The 25,545-nt window shown below is 47.3% G+C and overlaps 1 protein-coding gene across 1 annotated transcript in view; it reads right to left on the reverse strand.

Moving 5' to 3' along the window:
* The window catches only part of NRG2 (neuregulin 2), a 171,503-nt gene that overhangs the window by 61,702 nt on the left and 84,256 nt on the right, over positions 1-25,545 (reverse strand). The window contains exon 2 of the mRNA XM_075056737.1: positions 1,765-1,936. Within this exon, the coding sequence (XP_074912838.1) occupies positions 1,765-1,936 (172 nt within the window). The remainder of the gene's footprint in view (positions 1-1,764; positions 1,937-25,545) is intronic.

Consider the following 25,545-nt stretch of genomic DNA (forward strand, 5'->3'; position numbering starts at 1 on the left):
CTGCCCTGCACCACTGTGGGTGGGATACCATCCTGTCACAGCTTCGTGCTGGCCGCGGGGTGCCAGAAGGCAAGGAAGGACTGTGATCTCTGGGAGCACAGCAGGGAAATGCTGCAAAAGGCGCCTCTCGCCATCGCCAGGATCGGTCCCCAGAGAATTTTGCTGGGTGTTTGGTCTGGGGCTGATTTCTCTCTAGCTCTGACAGAAATAGCTCCCCAACATCCCTGCAAGATCCCAGTGCCAGCGAGCTCAAGGTCCTAGAAGCTGCCCGCCCGCAGGGATGCAGTGTCCACACCAGTTGGACCGGCAGGCTTCCCACGCTGGGCTGCAGTGGGTGGTGCAGACATTCCTCCAGGGCATCCCAGCTCCAGTACCCGTCGGTACACACTGAGGCCATGAGGCGGACAAGGGCCACAGAAATACTGAGGGCGACAGAGCAAAGAGGCAGGCACAGTTCTGCCCTACCTCTGCTGCCTGCAAGCCCAGACAGCCCTTCCTGAGCAGACGGCATCCACTAGATATGAGCCAGTTATCCTGGATACGCTGGTGTTTCTAGCCTAAGCCTTCCACTGACCATCTCATCCTAAACCAGCCATGAATCCTACAGTTATTACAAAGGAGGTCAACCATTTTGGGTGTGACTTTGAAATCAAAACCAACAGGACTGAAATTAAATTAGAGCAATTGACAATGGCCCATTCAAGCACTAACCGATTTTTCTAACTGATTTTTTAGTGGCTTCTATCCATAATGAGAAGAGCTGAGCTATTTTTCACACACTGAGACATAGCCTATGTTAGCAAAGAATCAGTCTCAAGTTTTCCAATGGGTTGGGCAGTTGCAAGCTGACTGGTTAGGTTGCTGGCTAGGTCAGGATATATGCATGTAAGCATAGTCACAATTATGGAATAATTTTAAGATACATCCTATGTAAACATTTGGCCTTGAAAAATATTGACATGGAACCATTTAAATCAATTCCCAGTGAGAACCCCTTAGTTTAGTCACTGGGGCCTATTTCTCCTGGTGTTTTTGCACTGCCTGAATGAGGCATTACCTAGGATGACACTCACTGACAGCAGCTGCCTGAGAGCTTTGCTGCATGGGGAGTTTGGGGCAGCCACGGTGGAGCTTGCCCTGGGTGCAGCGATGGAAGTTCTTGTGTGAGACAAGGCCTTGGCAGGTGACTACGGGCCCTAATCAGACAGTATTGTGATGTGCTCTTGTATCCTTGCAGTTGCCTTAGATTCTTTTGAGTCCACCTAAATTCAGGAGAGAACAGAGTGATTCTTCCCTTATTTATGCAGGCCCGCTGTTGGCTGGTGGGGCAACTGTTGAGTTTGGATAGCTTCTGCATTAAAAACCCCTAATCACAAAGCAGGATTCACCACAGGTAACCTGAGCTGCCTACAACCAGTCTACAGCTAGCAGGGAAAGAGTTATCTCCCCAGGTCACTGCACACCCCTCTCAGATATCCAATGACACACTTACCCAAGGAGAGCCCCATCTACAAATCCAGCATCTATCCTGTGCATGCCTTGGTCCTTTCTCTCCACTACTCTCTGAGGAAACTGGGAATCTTGCCCACTCTCCCATGCATGGTAAATGGGCTGTGCATGGTCCTGTGACTCCGAGGAAGCATCTCAGTATTGCTCAGCAGTGACTTGGAGAGCACAGCACCACTTCTAGCCAGACAGTCCCCTGGACCCCAACACTCAGTGTTATTGGTGAGCAGAGGCAGAGCAGCCACATAGCATACTTACTTCCCATTCCCATACTTGATCCGGATATCTTTGCTCTTCTTCAGCTCTTTGCCATCTTTAAACCACTTGTAGGATGGCTGAGGGTTTCCAGCGGTCGCCTCACATTTCAGTGAAATCTTTTCACCAACATGAACGTTTGGGCTTTTCAGTTTCTTCAGTTTGGGAGGGACAGCTATAAAAAGAGAAACCAGACAATGTGAAATTTGCCTCTTTCAGAGGCTGCGCACAAGCAATGTGAGACCACCGAGCCCCCTCCCCTGGGAAAAGCGTTTGCCCCTGCTGCCCCGTGATGGCTGGGATGGGGCTGCACGCCAGCTCGGCTCCCGAGGTTTTACCAGCACACAGGCAGGGAAGGATCATGGGGTCAGAAACATCCACATGGGGAACAGAGGCGTCCCCCGGGTCTGGCTCGCTCTTTTCTCTGCTCTGTGTGACCAGACTCGACTGCTCCACGGCCGCCCTTACTCACAGAGGCAGGACCCGCGTGTCTCCTGCTAGAGCAGGGTTTGCTCTGCTCTCCCGGCTCTGCCGCCAGGCCAGAGCCATGGGTGCAGGAGCTCACGCTCTTCCGAGACTATTTTTCCCTGCATCCTGCCTTCGCTGCTGATGATTACCAACACCTACATGACCTCTGCTGCTGCCGACGGGCATGCTGCCAATCCCACAGCCCCACCAACCACAGCCAGAGCGTTTCACTGCAGAAGGAGCAGAGGCAGGTCACAGAGAGCAGTCCCGGTCCCCCAGCAGTGTGTGCCACAGATGCTCCGTGCCTGCTGCTAAGACAGACGGTCATTCAGTATGACAGCGTCAGCAGCAGAGCAACAGCCACTGAGAGGGGCTGCAATGAAAATCTGCGCGTATAAAGGATGAGAAGGGAAGGGACAGCTATTCTTCAGGTTGCAGTTAGAAAAGTGAAAGAATAAAGCTATTTAAAATGGTCAGCAGCCTTTCCAGTCTGAAGCCTGGCTCTGCATGTGAGCTTTCCTGGGTGTTTCAGAGAGGTGATTTTACCATGCACCTGGAACATCAGGCAGAGAGGGAGACACTTCTTATCAATATCTGCCAGGCTTTATATTACACCTGACATGAAAGGATTAGCAGACTTGCAATTTTTCTTTCAACTGACAGCTCCGCACTCTTTTAGCTCCCCTTTTTCATTCTCAGTGTTAATCTTAAAAAAGAAAATAGCGAGTTGCCAGTTTTGCCTTAAGAATATTGGTAACAATGGTTTCCACTTGTGTAAGATGTGTTACAGATAAAGTATTTCCTCTGTCTAATAGGCAGAAGCCATCTTTTAATTGCCTAGTGCATTCTGATCTTGCGATATGGAAGAGTAATCAAAGGAGGAGGAACTGGTTGGGTTTCATTAGAGCAATCACTATTTTATAGACCTTTGTAAGTCTTCACTCATTCTTTATGCCAAGCTAAGTTACCACAGGTTGGTTTTATTTAAAGACTGTTTTCACTGAAAGTGATCTTATACAAAATAAAAAGCACAACAATCATCAGGCATATACTTCTGTGGTAGGAAACTCTGAGGACTCTCTCACTCTTTTGTTTTATGTGCGAGGGCATGAGAAGCTAAATTGTCCTTAATCAAAAAGATACAACATGGACAGAAATTGAACAGTTCAGGGTAACACAAATTGGCTGGGCAAAGCTCACAGTGCCTGAAAGGCAAACCCAGAGATGTCTGTGACCGTGAGAGGAGAGGTGCCTGGCAGCACATGGGTGGGTAACACAGCAGATCTGGTCCCAAGCATGCCAGACTTTCCGCTGACTCTGAGCTGCACAGCTATGCTGGCGCCAAGGCACAGAAGCAAACTGAAGATCAGGAGTGCAAAGGAAGCATGTCTAGTACACCAAGGAAAAAAGAATAAACCCCACTAAATATTCTTCCTGACTTTTATTTTTGCACACCCAAGCCTGCTGCAGGCTTCCTAGAAACCTGTGCCACAGGCAACAGGAGGGGAGGGCTGCACATGTGATAATGGGGCAGGGACAGCACAAAAAATGGCTTGGACAGCTGCAGGCAATTGCTTCAGGCTGCACACTGATGCCTTGCACTGCTTCCCAGGTCACTGTGCTTTGGCACAAACAGGGAGACTTCTGAACAAAAACGATCTCAGCTTTCCCCAAATTTCAGGAGTTCTGTGAAAATCCAAGGTGTCCTGGATTTTGCGAAGTCAGTATCCCTGATCCTTGCCTGGAAATGGGTCACCCAGAAGAGCAGAAAGGCAATGAATGGAGAAGAGAGCTTGCCTCTTCTCAGAACACTGTGCACAGACAGCTGGGAAGGTAAACAGGACCTTGCTTTTATAGGAGTCATTTGGGGGAATAGAGAAATAGAGTCTGTCAAATATTTATTCTGTCTGAATGTCTGTGTCAGTTGGCTCCTATTGTACACTGAGGTCACCCTGTACCATGCCAACAGTATACATATGCCTTAAATACTGGGAAGGTCCTGACCTTGGCATTGGTGCATCTGCTTCATATTATTTCCAGGCCTGTGGTCTGCAGAATTATGAAGCAGGCAGCATGGCCTGGGAGAAAGATGTGTCAGCCCTGTCCCCCTCCCCAGAAAATGCTGGCAAGAGCAGAGCAAAGCCCAGAAGCTTGGAGATCACTGAAGAAAAGGGCCAAGAGACAAGCAAGAAACCTTCCAAGATGTCTGTTCCCTGGTTGCTCCCTACCGACGTGAATCACATCTCACTCAAATCTATGCAGCTCTTGTACCTTGTGCTCTTGGCCTCCAGTGATAAACTACATGACATTCCTAAACAGGCAGGTCCAAAGAGACATATGCCAAGTGTGGCAGAGATGGAGCTGATGCTCACACAGGGCAGGAGCTCTGCCTGCATCGCACCCCTCCAGCAGAGAGTCCTGTCCAGAAAAAGGGAGGAGAACATGTTTCCTCCCCAGAATGCATGTCTTCGGCTGCCTTACTACAGGAGGGAAAAGGACTGTGCATTCTGCTCGCAAGCCACACTTCATGGACTGTAATTCCCTGGTTGAATCAGACAGGCCAGTGAAAGGGAAATCCAATCCAGAAATATTTTGGACTGTGTCTGGGAAAAGCACTGTGCACAAAGAAACACAGCCATGCTCCCCGACGCCCAGCACATCTGTGCGCCTTATTGCTACGCTACAAGTGTGGCTTGTGCTTAGACAGCAGCATGGGAAGAGCAGGCAGAGCCCCAAGCCTGGGGACGCAGCATCCAGAGCCATGCACAGGCTGCTCCGGTCAAAAGGGAAGCCCAGCCTTGGTCTCCTGGAAGGGCTGCTCTGGGCTGGAAGGTCTTCATAATTCCTGCATCTTTTAGAAAAACACAGAAATCCTCATTTAGAGCCATTAACTGCTGATGAGTCTGCTTAATGCCAGCCAAAGACATTCCACTGTTTTTTATTCGTATTGTTTAAACTGCAGCCCTTATTCCTAGCCTGAATTTCTCTCACTTTGGCTTCCAGCCAAGAGATCTCTCTGCCTTTCTCTGGTAAATTTGAATCCCATCTAGCAACCAGAAACCTCTTTCCTTTTTAGGTACTTGTAAACTATGAATGAATCACCTTTCAACCTTCTCCAACAGTAAACTGAAGTAGCTTGAGAGACCAAAGCAGCACACAGAGTGCTAATACTGGACTACGTCAATGAAAAATTTTTACATTTTGGTTCATTTTCAGCTTCAACATCGACTCATTTCCTATCTCTGCCCTGCCCAAATCACAGAGTTGCAGCTCAGAAAGTCGTGAGCTTGATTCAAATAGATGCAAGGATTTTAAAAGTGCCCCCTTTCTCTAGTGCTCTGAACATTTGGGGTCATTTTAGTCTCCTCCCTGTTTGGTACTTTTTCAAACATGTTGGGAAAACAAACACTGGCTTCATACATATCAAGATAACATACTATCCCTGGCAAAGTCTCAGATGTATACCAAGCAGGGTCCAGGTCCAATTTCCCCACGTTTCCACCAGCTCCTGGCTTCCCAGCCTCCTCCACACAGGTTACTGCTGCTCAGATGTGGCCAGTGCAGCTTTTGTCAGAGCCAAAACACCGAACCAGGGCCACCCAAGTCACTCCATCATCCTGGCACAGGCTGAGCTCAAGCTGCCATTTCAGATCCTCCTCATCTGAATCTCAGGGCTCTGGTCTGCCAGCTCGTGGTCTTCTCCACAGCTAGTTTAGCAAAACACACCACTCAGCCACCACTGTCTCTGGGTTCACGAGAATGAGGAGGAGTGTTCTGGCAGTGCTTTTCAGACTGAGGCTACAGGTTGCTTCATGCAATCATTTAGGTCACTTTGCAATCCTGTCAACCCCTCCTCTATCCGAATTCAAGTCTCCTCTCTGTGGGGGTGAAGAACAACCAGCCTCACAAAGCCTGAGGTATTGGACAAAAGAGGCAGCTGCTCTTCAGGCAATTTTTCTAACAGACAAGTGTGTCAAGACTATGCCGTGCTGCAGAAAGGATGGTTTAGTCCTGGTAGAGCTGAGACCAACAGTCACCATAGATTTTCTACAGGTTTTTGCTCACTCCAAGGTCAGATGAAACCCAAGCAACCATTAGATCTCAGCCTACACCAGTTGTGTAAGCCATAAAAATTAACCCTAAAATGTGCTGGAGCTGGGATCAACAAATGCACACAATTTCTTAATCTGTTTCAAGAGTCATGTTTCACTAAGAGGCCTTTGCAGGAGAGGGTTGCCCTCTGACAGCAGTCCTGGCATCTACTGCCAAGTTACCACCTTCTCATGGAGAGAAGAGGGTTATAAAAGTCTAAAAAAATTGAGTTCTAAACTATGCCATGTGAGTTGCTTGAACATCCACCATAAAAGGACTTACATGTACACACTGCTTTAATTAATTCACTTCTGATTACATCTGATATTACATTGAAGTACCTTGATGATAACAACACCTCTTTCACTTCTGGTACCTGAAGTATGCTTGAAAGCACCTTAGAGTCTCAACTCAAAATATCATTAATCATAAACGTGCAGACCGCCCAAACAGAGTCCAATAATGGAGCAGCAACAAAACCACATCCCACCCACAAAGCATCATACATAAACAACCCCTCGGCAGCACAGAGGAGAAGCAAGTCATCCTGGGAAAGGTGCTCAGTGAAGTCTTTAACAGCCAGCAACACTAGCCACAAACACTGCTTCCAGAGCTGTGTCTTGCTCACTGTGGGAGATCCTCCAGAGCGGACAATCTACAGACTCATCTGGGATCTCCGGGCAACAGACCTCATAAATAGACGTGACTTATCTTCCTGGCCTCCTCCAGAGGATGCAGTGCCAACCACTGGAGGCTCCCCCACGCTGCCTGGCACATGGTGGGTGGCAAAATGTTTAGGTAGGTGGATCTGGAGAACTGGGAGGGTATGATCCTTCTGTGTCTCTCTGAGCAGCTGAGGAAGAAGGCAACTTAGTTTGAATTCCCCTGGCCACGGAAAAGGGAGTCTGAAAAATACTTTCTCACAGGAATGGGGGGAGATGTGAGGAGAGTTGGGACCTACAAACTCACAGGTGTGATGCCTTGGCATGTCTACATCAGAGCAATGGTTTTCAGCACACTCGCCCCCTCCAACTGTAATCCTCAGGTCAGACTCCCCTCCTCTGTCAGGAGGGGAGGGAAGCCGCACAGGTGATCTCTTGGAAATCAGCTGGGTTTCTCAGACTGCCCAAGCCATTGGCCCCAGGACAGCCCTTCCCCACAGGTGCCAGGGCTTCCAGCCTCTGGGCTACTGCACTGGGGTGGAGAAGCTGTACATCCAGCAGCGTCTCCAAGGGTCTGTGCTCCCAGTTCTCAGCACCCAAAGGATGCTACAGGCACTGTCCTTGAGGCTTCCAGGCTCCTCACCACTGACGTACAAGGTCTGGAGGCATGACGCCCGCCCAAGCGACGTCTCAAAGGTTGCTATTCCCTCAGCTTCTTCTGGAGAGTCCCCACCACTTTGCTGTTCAAAGTCTCACCCGCAGGAGTACAGGCCTTCCCATTTATGGAGGGCAGCTCAGATGGGAGAGTTTCAATGTTCTCCCAGATGGAAAATTCCAGAATTCATCCTTCCATGGGAAATGTTTTGCAGCCTCGACTTGCTCCAAATTCAAACACAAACTTTTACAAAGATAGCGACTCCCTAACAAACAGAATTTTTCCCATTTCTGTCATCTCTCCTACAAAGTGAGGACACATATCCCTGGCACAGAGCACTACCATGCAGGTCTGGAGACCAGGCGTGTCTTTGGTGGGTCAGCATGCACTGGGCTAATACATCTTACTTCTTGGCTAATGCAGCCCTACCGCTTCTGGTATGTTTGCTGCCTCTACTGTTTTTATCAGAGGCAATGCTCCTTTGGCTTGTGTTTGTTTTGGCCTTTATTTGACAAGGAGACAAAACTGAACCTCAGCATCAGCAGCTCCTGCCCACCTTGACTCTTTGACCTTTTTAATACTGGCTGCAAATGCCAACTTGCCAAAGAGGGACCTACTCTGAAGAAGGCTCGCTCCAGCCAGAAGGAATGGAAACATGGGGCCCACTTGAAAAAAAAAGCCTTGCTTAACACTTTACACACTCTAAGTGTTTATCCTCCTTTTTTCTGGGTCTTTACAGAGAGGGTAAAACTGCAGTCACTGCTGCGTGCCTAGGCAGGCTGTCGTGTCTGCAGCTGGGACTCTGAACAGAGTTCAGCTTTTTGGTGGCAGGGTGACAAGAACTGCTCTGAGCCTGTGACCCTCCAATGCCGCTGAAGGTAACAGGGCTGTATTTAACTAAAGCTGCATCTGAAACATGGGAGGGAGTGAAAGACCATGGCTTTATTCAACAGATGGACACAACCTCCACAAAACACACATAGACCTGAGCCTGCGGGAAGAGAACCTTGATGTCAAAATGCCATATCACCCTATACTAACCTCTGCTGCAACCCAACAGTGGGTAACTACAGGCTCCAAATTGAGAATATAAAATATAATATTATTATTATAATAGTATTAGTAATATGCTCTAGGCAATTTATATTTCCAGTTTATGCAAAAAAGGATGATCAAACTTTCTCACAGCTGTCAACATGACTGTCTCTGCACATTGCAGCAGCTCACTCAGATCTCTGCATCCTAGGCAGGAGTACATGGCAGGTAAACCACAAAGTCAAATTTAAATTTCCAAGGGGCAGCCTTCTGCTGTAGCCACTATTAGGCCTTTTAATTAACACACAGCCATGTTTCTCTTACTAGATCTGTGATGGTAGGGACTCCACTGTGGGAGCCAGCACTGGATGATGTGGCTCACTTTGGGCATTTACACCTTGCCTGCACTGTCCATGGGTCTCTCTGTGCAGTAACTGCAAAGACATAGGCTTCAGCAAGGGTTAATAACCCAAAGTTCTCCAAGGACACGGGAGATGTACTCTTTGTCTAGCATGCACCCTGCTGCTGTGCCCTTCCTGCAGCGTATGCCAGCAGGAGTCAGAGGCATATCTTTGTGTTCCTGGGAGAGCTCCCACTTTGACAGCAGGAGACACTAGGTATGACAATGCAGGAGCCACTCCTCCAGGTCCTAGAGGGTCTGCTGAGGACACCCACCCAGCTGACTCACAGAGAACAGACAGTGATATGGAGAGTACCCAGATGACTGGGAGTGTGAAGATGCTGAAAAGACTGAGACGAGCAGACCTGGGGTTGGAATGAAGCTTGGAAACCTTGCTGGAGCCAGAACAACTGCATTATTCCTCCCTACGTGTCCCACAGCACCCTTACCATACAAGTTCTTCTCCCTTAACTAGGTTCCTGTAGCCCTCTACCTCAGGGAGAAGAAATGACTACAATGCCAATCCACAGCACTGTATATATTTAAAACTGTGAGTGACAACAATCAGCATTTCCATGACCATTCCCACTGGCCAAAGAGAAATGACTGGAAAGTCACAAGCAGGTTTGCTGATTTAGGTTTGCTCTCTATAGGATCACTCTGGCAGCTCAAACCACAGGAAAAGGTGCCACAAAGCCAGCAAGTTCACTCTCCTCTCACAAATACTGGTTCCACTTACATAAAAGAGCAACTGATAAATTCTTCCTTCTCTGTCTTTCTCTTTCTCACACTTAATATTTAGTTATTCTTCTTTCAAGTGAAAGTTTTGAAATTGGTGTGTATGATTTGGTTCAGAGCCCTAGGCTGAAATCTCAGCTTCACTGAAATCAATGAGCGTTTGGCCATTGGGCAAGGATGTCTGCCCAGTACCCACGCTTTTCACCCAAATTGTTAAGACAGCTAGGGTATGCTTTTATCACAAATTGGGCAGAAGTGCTGGAGGTACCCATGCACATGGCCATGCAAACACTTACCTGAATAGCACAACAGCTACAAGTAATTCACATACAAATATCCAATATTAAAAGCCAGGGCTGAAGTGCTTGGATTTGCCAAACCTAGTACTCTATGAACACTAGCTGGTTTGCAAACAATGTAATTGGAGTAGAATTGCTATTGTGTTTGTTTGTTTTGAATATTTTTGGCCAGGAAGTTGTCCTGGAGGTATAGTTGAGCATAAGTGGTCTGGTGGAAAAATGTCATTCATTCTGTTCCTATTAAAACCAAAAACAATAGCCACACAAAGACACCAGCAACAATTTCTGCTCTTCATGCCTCTAACAATGTGTTTTCAACCCTAAAGGCAACATCTTGTTTGTACCCAATTGATTCTGGGATCATATTTTATATAATCAAATATATCTTTGAACAAAGATATATTTTATGAACTGCTCAATTTCCAGATGACCTTGGAAACAGCAATTCATAAAATATAGCTTTATCTCTATCTTCACAATCAGCCAGAAAAATGGCCCACCCATACTCTGTGGACTGCCAGTCAAGACTCAGCCAACAAATGAATTACCCAGAGCATCCAAAACTTTAAAATACATTAAATTCTTTGTTTCAGCCACTGCACACTAAGCACAAATTACTTACCCTAGTACCCTGGTAAAAACCTGGGTGGCATCTATCATCTTCCAATCACCAAAGTGTAACCCTCACCCCAGGAGACAAACAAATCTAAGTTAGTAAAAAAACTTGTTTCATTAAATGTTTATTATAAAATGTGTACATGAAACCATATATAGACCCATTACGGTCATGGCAAAGGTAAAGGCTACGTTTCAGGTTCCAGGGAAAGATTTGCTGATGTAAAATGGCCATTAGTGGAATATCATCGGTTCTAGAAAGGGATGAAAAAAAACTATTTGGCGTTTTACAGCTCTATCAACCACAGGAGTGCTTGTTTAAAATATGGGGGGGAAAAAGCTCAGTTAAAGTGGAGCTGAAATTCTTTTAACAGAGACTGCCTGCACTACCTGGGCTCTCCCAGTGACGAGAGGACAGAAGACACACCACCGTGGACTAGTAGGAGCATTGCAGGTAAACTTGCAAAAACAAGAGCCGCTGCAATGCTATGGGTACAGGACAACCGCAAACACCACCCACCAAGTCCTTCAAATAAATCAGCAAGAAGGGCCACTACAAACAGATAAATGTGACCGAGCCTTTGAGTGAAACGCAATATTTACCAAGTAAACCCTTCTCTCTCTGCCTAGCCCTGTCTCATGCCCATCGAAGTTAGGTGCAGAAGCAAAGGACCAGGGATGCACTCTCAGCTTTAGATAACACAGCACTTCTGGACATCTTTTTCCTCCTCTCTCAATATATTGTATTTAAATAGAATGAGGACTCCAGAGGTATTAATTACCAAGATGAGAGGTCTGAGGTCAGGAAGACCATAAACACAGAGCACCGTCTGCAGCACCTCACTGCGGAGGGACTGTTCAAACCCAGCCCACACCAGCAAAATCCCAGCGCAGAATCTGCCCCCTTCCCTGCCCCAGCACACTTGGAGGTGAGCATCAGTTTTAACAAGTGTTTTTAAATATGCTTAACATCAGCAAGTAGGGAAAAATCAGCAAAACTTGGGATCAGTTACTAAGATGTTAATTCAGGGCAGGCAGAGGTCAAGTGAAGGTCAGATGCGGCAGCCCAGCTTGCAACATTTTGGGGTATTTCGACCTCCCAGGAAGTCCTGGACCAGAGGACATCCCAGTGTTTCATACACGACCAGGTGAAAACACCACACAAAGCAGGCATTCAAAGAAGAAAGCACTTTAATGTCTGGACAAATAAATTCAATTAGCAGTCTCTAACATTGAGGCGGGGGGATTTTTAACTTTTAACCTATAAAATCATATCTGCTAGCATTCCGTGACAAAAGCCAACCACTTGCAGTCTTAATTACGATCTTTTTTTTTCCATGTCTCTGCTTACTTTGAAAGTTCACCATTGTCTCTGGTAGGGTTTTGACAAATCCACCAGAGGGTATTTCCAAAACAGAAAGCCGTGTTTTTATCGGGATCTCCCCACAAGAGACCCTGGGGCTTGCATTAAAGACTTGTTTGTTCTCTGTAATGTTATATTAGAAAGATTAAAAGTTTTTCTGTTAGTTCAAGAAATGCTTTAAAGCACTGGTACCAAAAGAACCTCAGACAGTGACCGCAGGTCTGTTTTTCATCCAAACGCAGGAAAAGGAAAGAAAATAAAGATCATCCCTGAGACAGCTTTTTCAAGGCAGCCAGATACATACATGCCCAAACCCCACCAAGCACAGATGGAATTACCACCCTGTATTATAATATTCTCCCAACGCCCAGGACGCCCTGGGTCTCTGCCACTGCTGCAGTGACGGCCCATGTCAGGCCAAGTTCTGCTCTCTTCCACGCGTTGACCTCTCCGTTGAAATCAGCAGGACCCTTACCACGAGAGAACACGATCTGCAAAGAGGGGCCGGCTGTGCTCCGTGCTGGCAGCGCCTGCCTGCTGGCCGAGCCGAGGGAGCACCCGAGCCCCGCAGAGAAGGGGCCACCCTCCTCTGTGGGCTGCAGGGAAGCAGCTAGCTGTAAATTCCATTTGGGACTCTGGGCACTGCCCAGTGGAGACACTAACACAGCGTGTCTCCTGCCTTGTCCAGAGTGCGGCTTCCCAGCATTGTTCTGAATAGCTCCGGACCCCCACTGAAGTGCAGCGATGGGTGGCTTACACTGAAATGTCCCCCAACCAGGCTGATTTATGGCTGCCAGGAGTCTCAAGGATGTCAGCTCTTCCTGATTAATTTTTTTATCCTTATTTTCCCTCGTTTTATATTTGACTATTGCTTATTGCAATACTCTTCAGAACTATTCTCTGGAAAGCCATCCTGGCTAATTTTTGGCCTGTAAATTGCTCATGAGCATTTTGTGGCTTGTCTTTAAAAAAAAAATATCAAGCAACTCTGGCTCATTTTGGTTGGATAAAGAGATTTTGTGGCCTCCATCAATTCTAGTCCCTGACAGCAGTGACAGAGCTCTTATTATCACAAACATACAGTTGCAATTTTAAAATTTGCTTCCTGTGACTCTTCGTTAAAATTTAATCAACAGTTTCTGATTCCACAAATGTTTCCTTCAGAAAGTTCACTAATTCTATAAGAATATTCAAGGGCAACAAGTAAGAAGGAAGGTAAAGCAAATTTGAGTTTTTGATGTGAGCAAACCCTTGCTGATTGTCCAGCTACTCCACTGAAGGATTTAGGGAAGAGCAGCAAAGGTGTGACACAAGTACTTTTCTAGGAGATATTGCAGAATGCAAGCATCCAAAGACAAAGACCAATGATGCAGCAGTAAAATGTGAGTGAAAAAAAAGACAATAGGCAGCATAGCGGTGGCTCAAGCAGAAAGACTGTTCCAAGTTTAAAATGGATAAGGGTTTATTGGACCTGCTTTACAACTAGCTGTAGATCACAAGGTGGGAACTTTCGCCAAACTGGCCAACAGATCCGGCACAATACAAACAACTTAAGGTGAAAACCAGAGTTCTGAACAAAAGATGGTTGTTGAGCAAAAAGCTATTAATAGTGCTGGGTTTTATCCCAGAAATGTTGCGTAAAGTGGGACAATTCACATCCCTTCTCTGTGCTTCCATTTCCTCTCTCAAAGATCCCACTTAATCTATTTGGGGCAGGGACTGTCTCTTGTTATGACTCTGTGCTGCGAATAGCACAAGGGGAACAATGCTGCAGTCGGGACCTCTGGATGCCACCACAAATGCCAATTTTAAGCAGCAGTGACAACAAGCAGAAGGAGTTTGAGATCCAAGGAAGACCTGAGAAAAGACAGGGCACAATGTGGGATTCATCTTGTATTATAAGCATGGATGGTTCTCATCTCCATACAAAAGTGACAGGGAAAAGCAAAGAAGCAGTTGAGCTAGACAGGAAAGAAGATGACTCTCTGCCCAGAGACTACAGCTTAAGCAAAATTCCTGCAGAGCTGCTCCTTCACTTCTGCACTCTTACTGCCCCTCCTCTTCATCATCTCTCCAAGCCATCCTTGAATAGCTCCATGCAGAGGAATACAACCACCTAGAAATGCCAAAAAAGGAATGTTCAGGGGTCTGAGACACAGTATTGAAAACCCTGATGGAAAAAGTGGGGTCTCCTTTGCTGGGGAACATTTTTGTAGGAAACACTCAGTCTAAATACCCTGTGCATATGCCTTTCTTTCTGATAAACATGTAGAAGGTGCAGTGGTGCTGAGGAGCTGCCCTGGAAAGGCCTGGATAGACATTTACCATCTTCTGTGTCCACAGAACCAATCTGGAAAGGCCCAAAGATGGGGTTCAGGGGCACAACAAATCACAGGATTACAAGAATAAGCTTGGAATAACCTTTCAGAAGTTGAGCAGACCACATCCCTGCCTTGAGGTAGGATCAGCCCTACAACATCCATCCAACTCACCAGGATCCAGACACCGATCCAGACACACAAACAATCTAGTACTACATATCTACACTGCATCCCACAGAGTTCCCCAGGACCTGGCTCTCTTCAAGAATATACCTGATCCCAGCCTCACAACCTCTCCAACAGGCAACACTAGATCCCCTCTGGGAAAAGGCCCAGGGTCCCTGCAAGAAAGGCTGTCAGTACCAGGGCACTCTAGTTAGCATGTGAGAGGGAACCCAGCCACATTATCAACTATTGTGACCTTTGAGGCTCTTTTGGTCCCCAGGTGCAAAAGAGATGTATCACCTATTCCCAAAGATGTAGCCCATCTCTCCTTTTGTTTTCCAATCCTTTACACTGCCCCTTCTTTCTGTTTTCTTCTCCTTGCCCATGACAGCTGCCACCCATCACAAGTAATCCAAATCACTCATCTTTGTCCTTCCTGTCTCAATTCACCTTGACTGTGAGATGCATTTTTTTTTCTTTCTTTGCAAAATGAATGATCTTGAAAACCTCGAACAGCACTCTTAAGCCCCAGCCTCATCCTCCTTTCATTCCTGCAGATGCTGAGTACCTCCCACATCTCACTGAGGAGCTCCAGGCAGCCTTGTCTTCATGAAATCAAGAAGGCCTAAATCATTCTTTCAGACAGGCACCTGAATATTGGTGCTGCTTTTCTGGTTCTCTGCCAGTTTGAGATGGTGCATCAGGAGCTACACTACCACACACAGCTCAGTAAATACTTCAGTGCTGCTTTGAGGCTGTGTCGTGATCTGGTCACATTCGCCCCCTGGGTGCAGGATGTAGAAGCTGAGCTTCCACTTGTACTCACTTACACTCTGTGAAAGGTGACTGCTCTTTACCCTCATGCCATGTCTGTCCCTGCAGTGGCAGTTCCTCTATGTAATGATCAAGCCTGAAACACCAAAAGAAGAAAGTCTTCCTGCTCACCTAGATGCTGCTGTTTGTAGTTACAGGACCCCCATACATGCACAGAGGAAGAATCCATCCCAGATCCGCTTTTCTAATGGTGCTTCTGAGCAAGGACCCATGACAGTAGTTACCTGGGTCTCACCCAGAGCCAGGGGATCATGAAGACTGAACATCACAGTCAAGCGCAGCCTACCCTATTATGCTTTTCATCCCATTTTTCAACTTGCACTCCTCCCTTTGTAATTTGGTGGTAAATAAATGCCTGGTCAAAATATCAGATAATTAACTGGGGACCGTCTTTGAGAACATGAACAAAAGCTAAACGGACACCTCAGGCAGGATCACACATCAGCCCTGCCATATGAAGGATATTCTGAAAAACATTCCCAGGTAACTAAAGAGTAACAGATCCAACTTCCCAAGTACACTCGCAGATTCCCCTTAATTGCGGTAGGACCCCCAAGGAAATGCAGCAGATGTTAACTATGCGCGGCTCACCATGAAGGGCAGCGACTGGCAAGACTTTAGCTCCCAACACTGCACTCTCCTTCACTCCCCTGACAATTTGACACACTGCTGTTTATCCTAATCCATTGTTCATGGTCCTCCCCACCCAGTTTTCAGCCCATGTGATGCTCTCCTGTCCCTAACAACTGGAATTCATTTGGGGTGCTAGGGCTCTATCAAGAGACATTACTACAATCTAAATGCTGGCAAAGTATTACCTGCATTCATACAGATATTTTGGCCTTTTATCAGATACCTGGCGTAAACAAGCAAGCCATCATATTTTTTTCTGGGATAGTTGGCTTGTAATTCCAGGCCCCCTCAGTGATCCTCCAAATAACGAAGTAACTTTGAGAGCAAGATCCTGGTCAGCAAGGACTGTTTATCAACATAAACCTTATTCTGCCAGAATTCTCCTCTACCTCTAACTTGTTATGTAAAGCTGATGCTGCTGAAACATTTAGCTGAACTTAGGTCAAGAGAATATGGCTTTTGAAAGACTTCCAATGGTTCATATGCAATAAATAGCTGAGGAATAAATCATTTCAGCCCTGATGAGGCCTCAAGCAGCCAACTCTGTTAGCAGGGTAACTCCAGCAGTGAAGAACAGGGGAAGGCTTCAGTGACGCATGGGGACTCGTGACAGGCACAGAAAGAAGCCAGAAAAGACCACTATGCTGCAGAGAGGCTGCCATATTGGGTTAGACCATGCCCCTTGCTAGACAGGGACCTCCACTTCATGGCAGCAAGCATCACTTACTCTTTTTGAATAACTTCCCAGTAGGGAAGTCTTCTGCATTCTCTCAAGGACAGAGTTGATTTTCTGCCCTGATGCCCAGAGGCTTATAAGCCTCGCATGCATTTTTACCCTAGTTAATCCAGCTGACAGCATGACTATGTTTCATATAAATGTCTCTCCCTTTCTGCCGGTCCTGCTATGCTCTTGCCTTCAGTGACTGCAGTGACACCAACTTCCAGGGGATACTGATGTACTGAGTGAAAACTGGCCGGGAGCAGTTAGGGATGTCTGGGCTTCCACCTTTGGCCTCAGCTGAGACAAAAAGAAAGGGTGCTTCATTTGCGTGGTTTTCTGTACTGTCATGGTGCCCCTTCTCCTTTCAGAGAGCTCAGGTTTCAATCCTGTAAGGTGCAAGCTGTTTCCAGGGTCCCTTCCCTGACTCTCAAATGCAAAGGTCCTTCCCTACTCACACACCGTTCTTGCAAGAGCCACAGTAATGCTTCACATGGAAAGCACTAGCAGCCTTGCACCACTGTGACTGGGGGCATGGGACCTCCTTCCATCCACCACTAGGAGCTGGGCTAGGGACCACCACCATGCCTCTGACCTTGGCTCAGCAGGCACAGGCCACCCATGGACCACAGTCCGCTCCCCATAGGACCATTTCCCCAGCATGTGAGGTCTGGCCTGGTGGGACTGAGATAGCGCTGGAGGGGTGGATTTGAGGAGAAGGCTTAGGAAGCTTCACGCTCTGGCATGTGAGGTCCACAGATTACAGCTAGGTTGGCCAGTCCAGTAGCGATCAGTGAGGACCATATTTGTGGTCTACAAAGCAAAATACCATACCTACACGCAACTCCCGTAGCATACTGCCCCAGCAACTCAGCCAGCTCACGTGGACTGGGAGCGCAGCACAGAAGGGCTGCTGACTCAGGGTAATTCATCAAGCTGAGTCCCAGGCTGCTCTGACAGGTTTGGACTCGAGCAGCTAATCCAAGCCCAAACCTGAGGAAGGGGGACTGTCAACTGGAGTTGGTCTGCACAGCCTCTCTGTTCAGGGTGGCTTCTCCGGAGGGTACGAAGAACCCCTAAGGAAGGCTCTGCTCTGAAGCGGCCCCCCTTTTCTGGGTACACAGGGAGCCCAAGCGCACCAGCCTCCCCCCTGCCACCCCCTCGCCTCCTCCACAGTGCTGACTGGAGCCAGCAGCGAGAACCCAAGGCCAGCTCAGAAGAGAGCTGCCACAAGAGCCTTTGGCTGCTCAGGTCAAGTGCAGCTGTTCAACCAAGTCTGTCCTGCAGCACGGTAAAAATAACAGCCTTTTTCTGCAGAGTAAGAGATTTTAAGGCAGGAATCTGATGCAGAACAGTTCTTTCCCTTTAAATTCACACCCTAGGCCAAGCATGTTTTGCAAGAGCCTCCCTGTGCAGACAAGCCCTGAGGCTTCAATGCAAAAAACCGCTGCTGCTGGGGGAAGCACCCAAGCCATTTCAAGACCAGGGCCCCGAGGATTACAATGAGGCGGCTGCTAAGCCTGCACGTGGCAGGAAAGATGGGGCAGGCCCAGAGACGTGTGGCTCTCCATTAGCGTGAGAAGACACCAAATATGTACAAGAGACACTCGGTGTCTCTTCTGACCTGCAAAAAAAGACCATGAAGAGAAGAAGGGGAAAAGAGGAAAGGACAGACAGATGCCACACACTCAGCTCCCCTGGAAATCATGAATTGGGCCTCTTCTCCTTCTCAAAAATGGTGATATTGGATTAAATATAATGAGCTATCCACCTAGAGATGTGTTTGAGGCTTGTTATTATCTTTGATATTGTGAATGTTTAGGCCCCAGAAAGGACACACTGTCTGGCTTTGCCCTGCGATGACAAAGGACAAGAGAAATTGAAGATTCCCAGAAAATAAAGCGATACCTGGGGCTTTACGGGAAATACCAGATTATCACAGTTCTGGCAATAAAACCAAAACTGTTGGCAGTGCTTCAGATTACTACTGCTTCTTTTTTCTTTCTAACCCCCAAAATGAACAAGACACCTACCTAACCCTGTAAGAAAACCAGAGCTGTGACTCATGCCATCTCTCTCAAACACTGACTCAAAACATTACCAACACAAAATGTTACAATACATTAAATGAGCAATGGCCCTGCTAACACAAGGCTTGTTCTTAAAATTGCATGGCCTGCCCACATTTTCTAAATATAGGATAGACAAGAAAACCTCTCCAGAAGCACTAATAATTCAAACAACCAACCAAATACATGCTATGCGGACAGAGGTGGTTTTGAAAGCTGTTATCAACATATTGCCATTGTACAACATTTCTTTGCCCCTCCTGCTTTCTCTTCTGCCCATTAGGAGCAGACAGAATGGATAAGATCGACCACAGAAAGAAGCAATTCCCTGAAATGCAGCTTAGAAAAGTCCTAAGCAACAGCAGCAGCATTGGAGCTGCTTGTCTGCATATTCAGGAGGGCAGTCTTACACCTGGTAGTTTGCCAGTCGAAGACCTAGAAGTATTATTGAAAAAAATTAAAGCTTGGGAGGTCTGTGGAAGCTAAGGTCACTTGCCCTGGGAAGGGTCTGCAGCACCTACACCACCAGCAGCAGGACAGATCAGCATCCATGAACCTGCCTTGATAAATTAGCTGAGAGAGGAGCACTGAAGAGGCAGAAGTATGCACTGTAACCAGTATGTAAACGGTAGGTGCTAGGGCTACACAGCCCAAAATTGTAGCATGCCTTTACTGCTGCTTTACCAATCCTGGTAAACGAGCAAGCAACAGAAAAGCTCGCTCAGGATGTCTTCATGGAGCAATGTTCTTTCCTGACTGCAGTGCAGACACCATGCTGGCTGGGCAAGGACCGTTTGCCCAGGGAAACCTTTTTCACTTGACAGCTCTTCTTTGGTTATCAACAAATCTCTTCATCCTCATGCCTGAAAGTGCACAACTGTGAATCAGGAAAGCTGAGTCAGATCCTCAGCCTTGTCGTTTAGGAACAGGCTGCTGCAGTGCAGTCTGGGTGCCTACAAGCCACCACCACAGCACGGGATGGGAACTGTCATTCAGCTCCTGCAGGAAACTCAGTTGTTCAGTTCACCATCAACTGCAACCATTCCTCCAGATTTTTACCATTTTCTCCCCCAACTACAAGCATTATTTGCCAAGATGTCCCTCCTGAAATCCACCCACTGACATTTCTTCAGGGAGTCCCAAACCAAGATACCCAGAAGTTTACCTTGATCTAAATGTGTCCACTTCAGATGGCAGAAAGGTTTTCTTATTCCTAAATGGTCTCACTAGCCCTGCTGGACAGAAAGGGCATGCCCAGGGCTCATCAGGATGGGCAGTGGGAAGGACACCCAGAAATAGGCAATTTGTGCTGCCTCTCATCTTCCTGAGATGAACTTTTTAGGGGAAAAGGTTCAGATTCTAGACAAAGACTATTCATACCTGGAAGGACTGGGAGAGGTAACACAGGACTGAGTGGGAAATGTTCTTTCAAGTATAGAAGCAGCATGGACATTATTATACACACAATGCTTTTGGTACTGACTCATCATTTCAGGTAAGATCCAGGATAATTTCTGGTTTGGGCTGAATCTCTTTTTCTCAATCATATAACTGGCATCTCTGCAACGTTAGGACATCTTCTGCAACGCAAGTTTTAGCTGTATTTGTTACCCAACAGCTAGCTAGAGAGTTTATTTTAGCATTCATTAAACGTGCCTCTCACGCAGATTCTCAGCACAAATACAGAAACCTAATCTCATTTATTGACAAATGTGAAGCAAAATACACTTCCATGCCAAAGAGAAGTTCATCACATTCTTTGTCCTTGCCCTTCAGGCAAAAGCCTGAATGAGCAGATGAAACACACATGATCTCTGCAAGGAAACAAACTGCTTCTTGGGTAGTAGCAATCAGGCAGACTCCTGGCCTTTGAAAGATATCCTGCCCAGCTCCAGCACCTTGACCTAGGCATCCAGGACCTGTTAGCAAGACTTTCTGGATCTGAATTACTTTAACACCTCAGTCATTTTCAGGCAACCAAGATTCATAGCAAAAGATCTGCAATTTGCTCCGCTCATGGCAGAAATCACACAGCCTAGCACTGGAATATTGCATGATGTAGAACTGATGCTGCTGCATAAGCTGCTGTGTCCATCAGTGATTGCATCATCGAGCAGGCACAGCAGCAATACAGGCTGGCTCTGAAAACCTGCTGGCTGAGAAAGCCCTGCCTCACATTGCCAGCTCTCTACCCAAAAGGGAGCAATATACCAGCAGCAGTAGCCAATGGAGCGTCTCCCAAGCCTCTTCCCCCATCAGTATTCCTCTTGCTTGCAAACCCTGCAATGGCAGTCAGACAGGTGATTTTTAAGTTTGGGGTTTTTTTTCCTTTGTAGTGCAGCTGAAACTTCTCTCCTGCAGAGAGCAGCAAGTTAGCATGGGCACAGCTGAAGCTGGTTACCTCGCCATGCAGAACAACTGTGCTAGCAGCTGAAAGATTCTCCCTTCCTCTGCCTGGCCCAAATTCAGCATTCCCCTCTTCCAGCCCTGCCCCACTCACCAGAGCTTGGAAATGAGCACAAGAGACAGGCATCTGAACACCCACACAGTGCAGGCAAAGGGGACATGGACAGGTTCAAGGGAGCAGGCAGTGCCTTTGCCTCAGCTCCCTGGCCGGTTTTCTCCCAAGAGCATCAATAGCCAGTTCCCTGCTGGGACTTGAGCTCATTTGCTGATCTGACTTGTCACATCACGAATGTGGGAGCGCTATCAATAATCTGGCCAGCACCAGGTGCTCTGAGTAGACTCCACAAACCCACGCCTGTGCACGCACCACTCCTGGAGTAAGACCAGTTTGCCCCCAGAGCAAGGAGGCTTCTCTCTGGGAGCACTTAGGTCAAGCCGAGAGGTGGGAAACAGCTTGAACACAAAGAGCTCTTTTGGTGTGCTTTGAACCAGAGACATAGCTGCTGAGCATTGGAGTTTTGTCAATGGTTTGACTGGAGGAAGAGATGTACAAGAGGCATACAAGGAGCAACAGGATCAGTACAGGCTTTGCCAGAGTAGTGTGCTAGCCAAAAATTGCATACCCACACCCCCCAGAGGGCTGGAGTATATCAGGAACCAGGGAAGTCTTGCAAAGTGCCATGGACTTCAAAGTGGAATAAAAAATTCATATGAGAACAAACATATGTACACATGTACACATACACAGTTTTGGAGTTGGAATAAAGTCCTAGCTTTCAAATCAAAAAGCTGTTGAAAGCAAGAGGGTTGGATGCTCAGCTGGTACATATCACACACACACACCAACAAAGCCAGAGGAGATAGGTCAGAGAAACATCTGCCGAGAACCTGGCTGATGGATTTTAACCCAATTTTACCCTCAAATTAAGCAAATGTGCAAATTCTGACACCAAAAAGAGGCTTCTCTGAAGGGCTTCCAAACATCAGTCAATTATGTAGGAAATCTGCTTCAAATTTGGGTTTGTTTTTTAAAAAAAAAACAAAACACTAAAGCACCTGACTTTAGTGCAGTTTTAAGGTAAATTAGTTTCACTGCTTCCCTAAAAAACAGTTTTTCTGTCCATCATCTCACACATTGTAGCTGTCTGTCTTCTTCTGAGCTGCCAGCCACTCAGTCTTAGACTTGGAGAGCAAATGCAGTTCCCTTCCCCTCCCCATCCTCACCAGGCATGAAAATTCAGCAAGAAAAACTGGGCTCTCACTTCCACATGTAGTCAAAAATTTAAGGCGACAGTAAGGACGAGACAAGCTGTAGAAGAGCTCCAGGACCATCAGACTCCTCAGAAGTATGACCATCACCATTACTGCGTGGAGACAGCCTTGTGTGGCTTATTGCTCTTCTCTGCAAAGCAGCTCTCCCTCATGGTGAGGAGCTTATACCTTCCAGACATGCCTGAACTAAAAGCCTTTATAAGGACTAATGACTGAGTCTGCCAAGCCTAATTACCAGACTTATTAATTACTTAAATGTTTAAATTTTACCATTATTACTTGTATTTGTTGTTACAATTTGGAACATTTCAAAAATGCAGCAACATAACGCTGCCCTCGTCAGAGAGGAGACAATACCAGGTCATGCCAGTTCAAAACAGAGCTTTCTGTCTGGAGCACAGCACGGGAGCCAGGACTATGTCCTGGCCAGGAGGCCACGCACATCTTGCACTGCTCTGGCCGCTCTCATGGACGTTGAGGGAACCTGCAGTTCTGCTCCAACCAGGCCCTTGCGGGTCCAGTGAGAGCTTCCCTCGTGGGCAGAGTCACCTTTCCCAATCGTGTGAGTTTCATTGTGCTGCCCCAGACAGGAGGTCAGTGCAACAGGTGATGCATGTCCGAGCTCCAGCCCAGGTGGAGTGGCCTTCGCCCTCCCAAACCACCTCTGCTGCCACCACGTCCCTCCACCTCACTGGTGCTGGCAGATCAGTGGACGGTGACCAGCCGCCAGGACAGCACGCACTGACAGAAACCAGGGTGAGTAGCTTGACAGAGCACAGAGCAAACTTCTGGGTGAACCAGGAGTGGTGGGTGGCTCCTACCCAGCTTTCCACTCCCCTCCAGCCTCATCCTCAGGGATATGAGATGCAGCTTTCCCAAAGGAAAGCTCCAGGTTATCTCACTTGCCTGACGGCCTCTGTCCTGAACACAGTCTTCAGCACAAAGCGGATGGCCAGCCTTTGCTGGGACTTTACAGTCCTGTGACTTCTCAGCCAAAGGGAATGGCCTCGATTTATGGTCCTAGTCATGAGCTGCAAGCTCAGCTGTTCTTGAACTTACGTTCTTCCAAGTTCTCTTCCAGAGACACTTTGTTTTTTATGGAGCTTTGCTCCCAGAAGAAAAAAAAGCACATCCAAGCAAGAGCCATGTGTGACCCACAGCTTGTCATAAGCTCATTGCTTATAGCAAGAGCATGCTGCCGCTATAACAAAGCTCCCAGGCACTGAAAAAGGCACAGGGTCACACAACTCCAGTGCTGAACTCCCCTTGTGCATCTGAAAATGTTCCTTGGAGCCCAAAGGACTATGAGGAGGGGTTAGAGGAACTAGAAGGCTCATTTCCCCTCCTCTCACTGCCTCTGGAGTTAAGCAACAGAAGAAGTGGGATGTAGGTCCACACACTCACCCTGCTCTAGTCTCATCCCAACTTCTCCAGTCGGTTTTGAGTTCAAGCACTGCTGCAGTCCCATTAGAGCTCAGTGCTGAGACAAGACTTGAGAACAGGGTAGTACTCAGAGCAGGAGGTTGGCAGTCCAGCTGCAGGAAGAAGGATGATGGAGCCATGCTGTTCATGGCAACACAGCTTTCCTTTAGCCGCTTTGCAGCTGGAGCCCGTCACATTAGCAACAGCTGGAGAATGAGCCAAGGGCATGACCTCAAAGGTCAGCAGCCAGGCTGTGCTCAGCCCCTCTCCAGATGTTCCTCCGCTCACCAGAGACTGCCTTTCCCAGGTTACTTATACCCACCTCTAAAAAGGGATTGAAAATGGGATGCCCAGGGCTCTGACTCACCAGCTTTGGGATCCATGGTGGGATTACTTACTAATGTACCATTCTGCTCCATCCTGCCCCTCTGCCAGGAGTTCCTAGCCCCCTAGTCTGCCTGAATGGAGAGACAGGTTATTCCTCAACCCTTCTAGGTCTCTCTCCCATAACCCCTCTGTTTGTATTAACACCTGAGACTATGAGCCATGGACAGTAGAGGAACAGAGCTGCATGCTCATTTATCAATGCCTCCTTCTGTAGAGCTAGCAAGCTCCAGCAAAAAGACCAGAAAGCAGCTGGGACATATAACCTCTTCCTTTACCCCAGCATGAATCACTGGAGCTTGTGAGTCAGACCCCCTCATTTCCCAAACCTGAGCAAGTTACTGCACATTCACTGATCCGTGGTAACTGGCCACATGCGTGCTCTCAGCCACATGGCAATGGTAACAGCAGTCCATTAGTCTAGCCAGTGGAAATAATCTAGTGAAAACATGCATGTGGACAGATCCTGGAGCACCGCTGACATCTGGTACCTTCTGTGTCTGGGTGTTTATAATAAACAAAACTCCTACTGTAGGATATCCTTCTTGTAAACAAACCTTTTGGCTAATGTTTCTATGAGGTCCTTAGAATTAGAGTCTTTCCTACAAACAAAAGACTAAGAACAAATTAAGAGCATGTTTACCCTGCAATGTGGACATAGATCACACAGAGATACTTTAGCCAGCAGTGAAGTAACTGGTTTGGTTGTGCTACTGTTGAGTATCTCTGATAGCATGAGCTTCCACCACAAAGCCCGCACCTAGCATCTGCAAGGGACTTTCACATCCCTCACCAAATTCCGTGTTAATGTGGCAGCACCCTAAAGCATCCCAGGCTGGTAGACCCGGTTAACATATGCCTGCTTCTGCTGCATTCCCACTGCTGGTTTGTGTCCAGGGGCACCTTCCTCCTTAAGGCCTCTGGAGTTTCAATAGCAATACCCTTTTGTACAACCTTTCTACCACATCCTGAATCATCTGGGAACTGGGGTCAAGCTGGTTCCTACTGAAACATGAGATGCTCTCTGCAGAGACTCTTCACCTGCTCTCCAAGTAGTTTTCCAACATTAGCATTTGCCATGGGCAGTTCAAGAGAAAGGCACAATTCCTGTGTTGCCAGCCCTATTAGCACCGACAAACAACAAAACACTTAAGCACACGCAATGTTTTCCTCACCGCCAAGTAAAAATAAGAGAGAATGCCTGGAATTGCTGGGGAATTTAACCAACCAAAT

Source organism: Buteo buteo, chromosome 24, assembly GCF_964188355.1.
Source record: "Buteo buteo chromosome 24, bButBut1.hap1.1, whole genome shotgun sequence".
Lineage (NCBI taxonomy): Eukaryota > Metazoa > Chordata > Aves > Accipitriformes > Accipitridae > Buteo > Buteo buteo.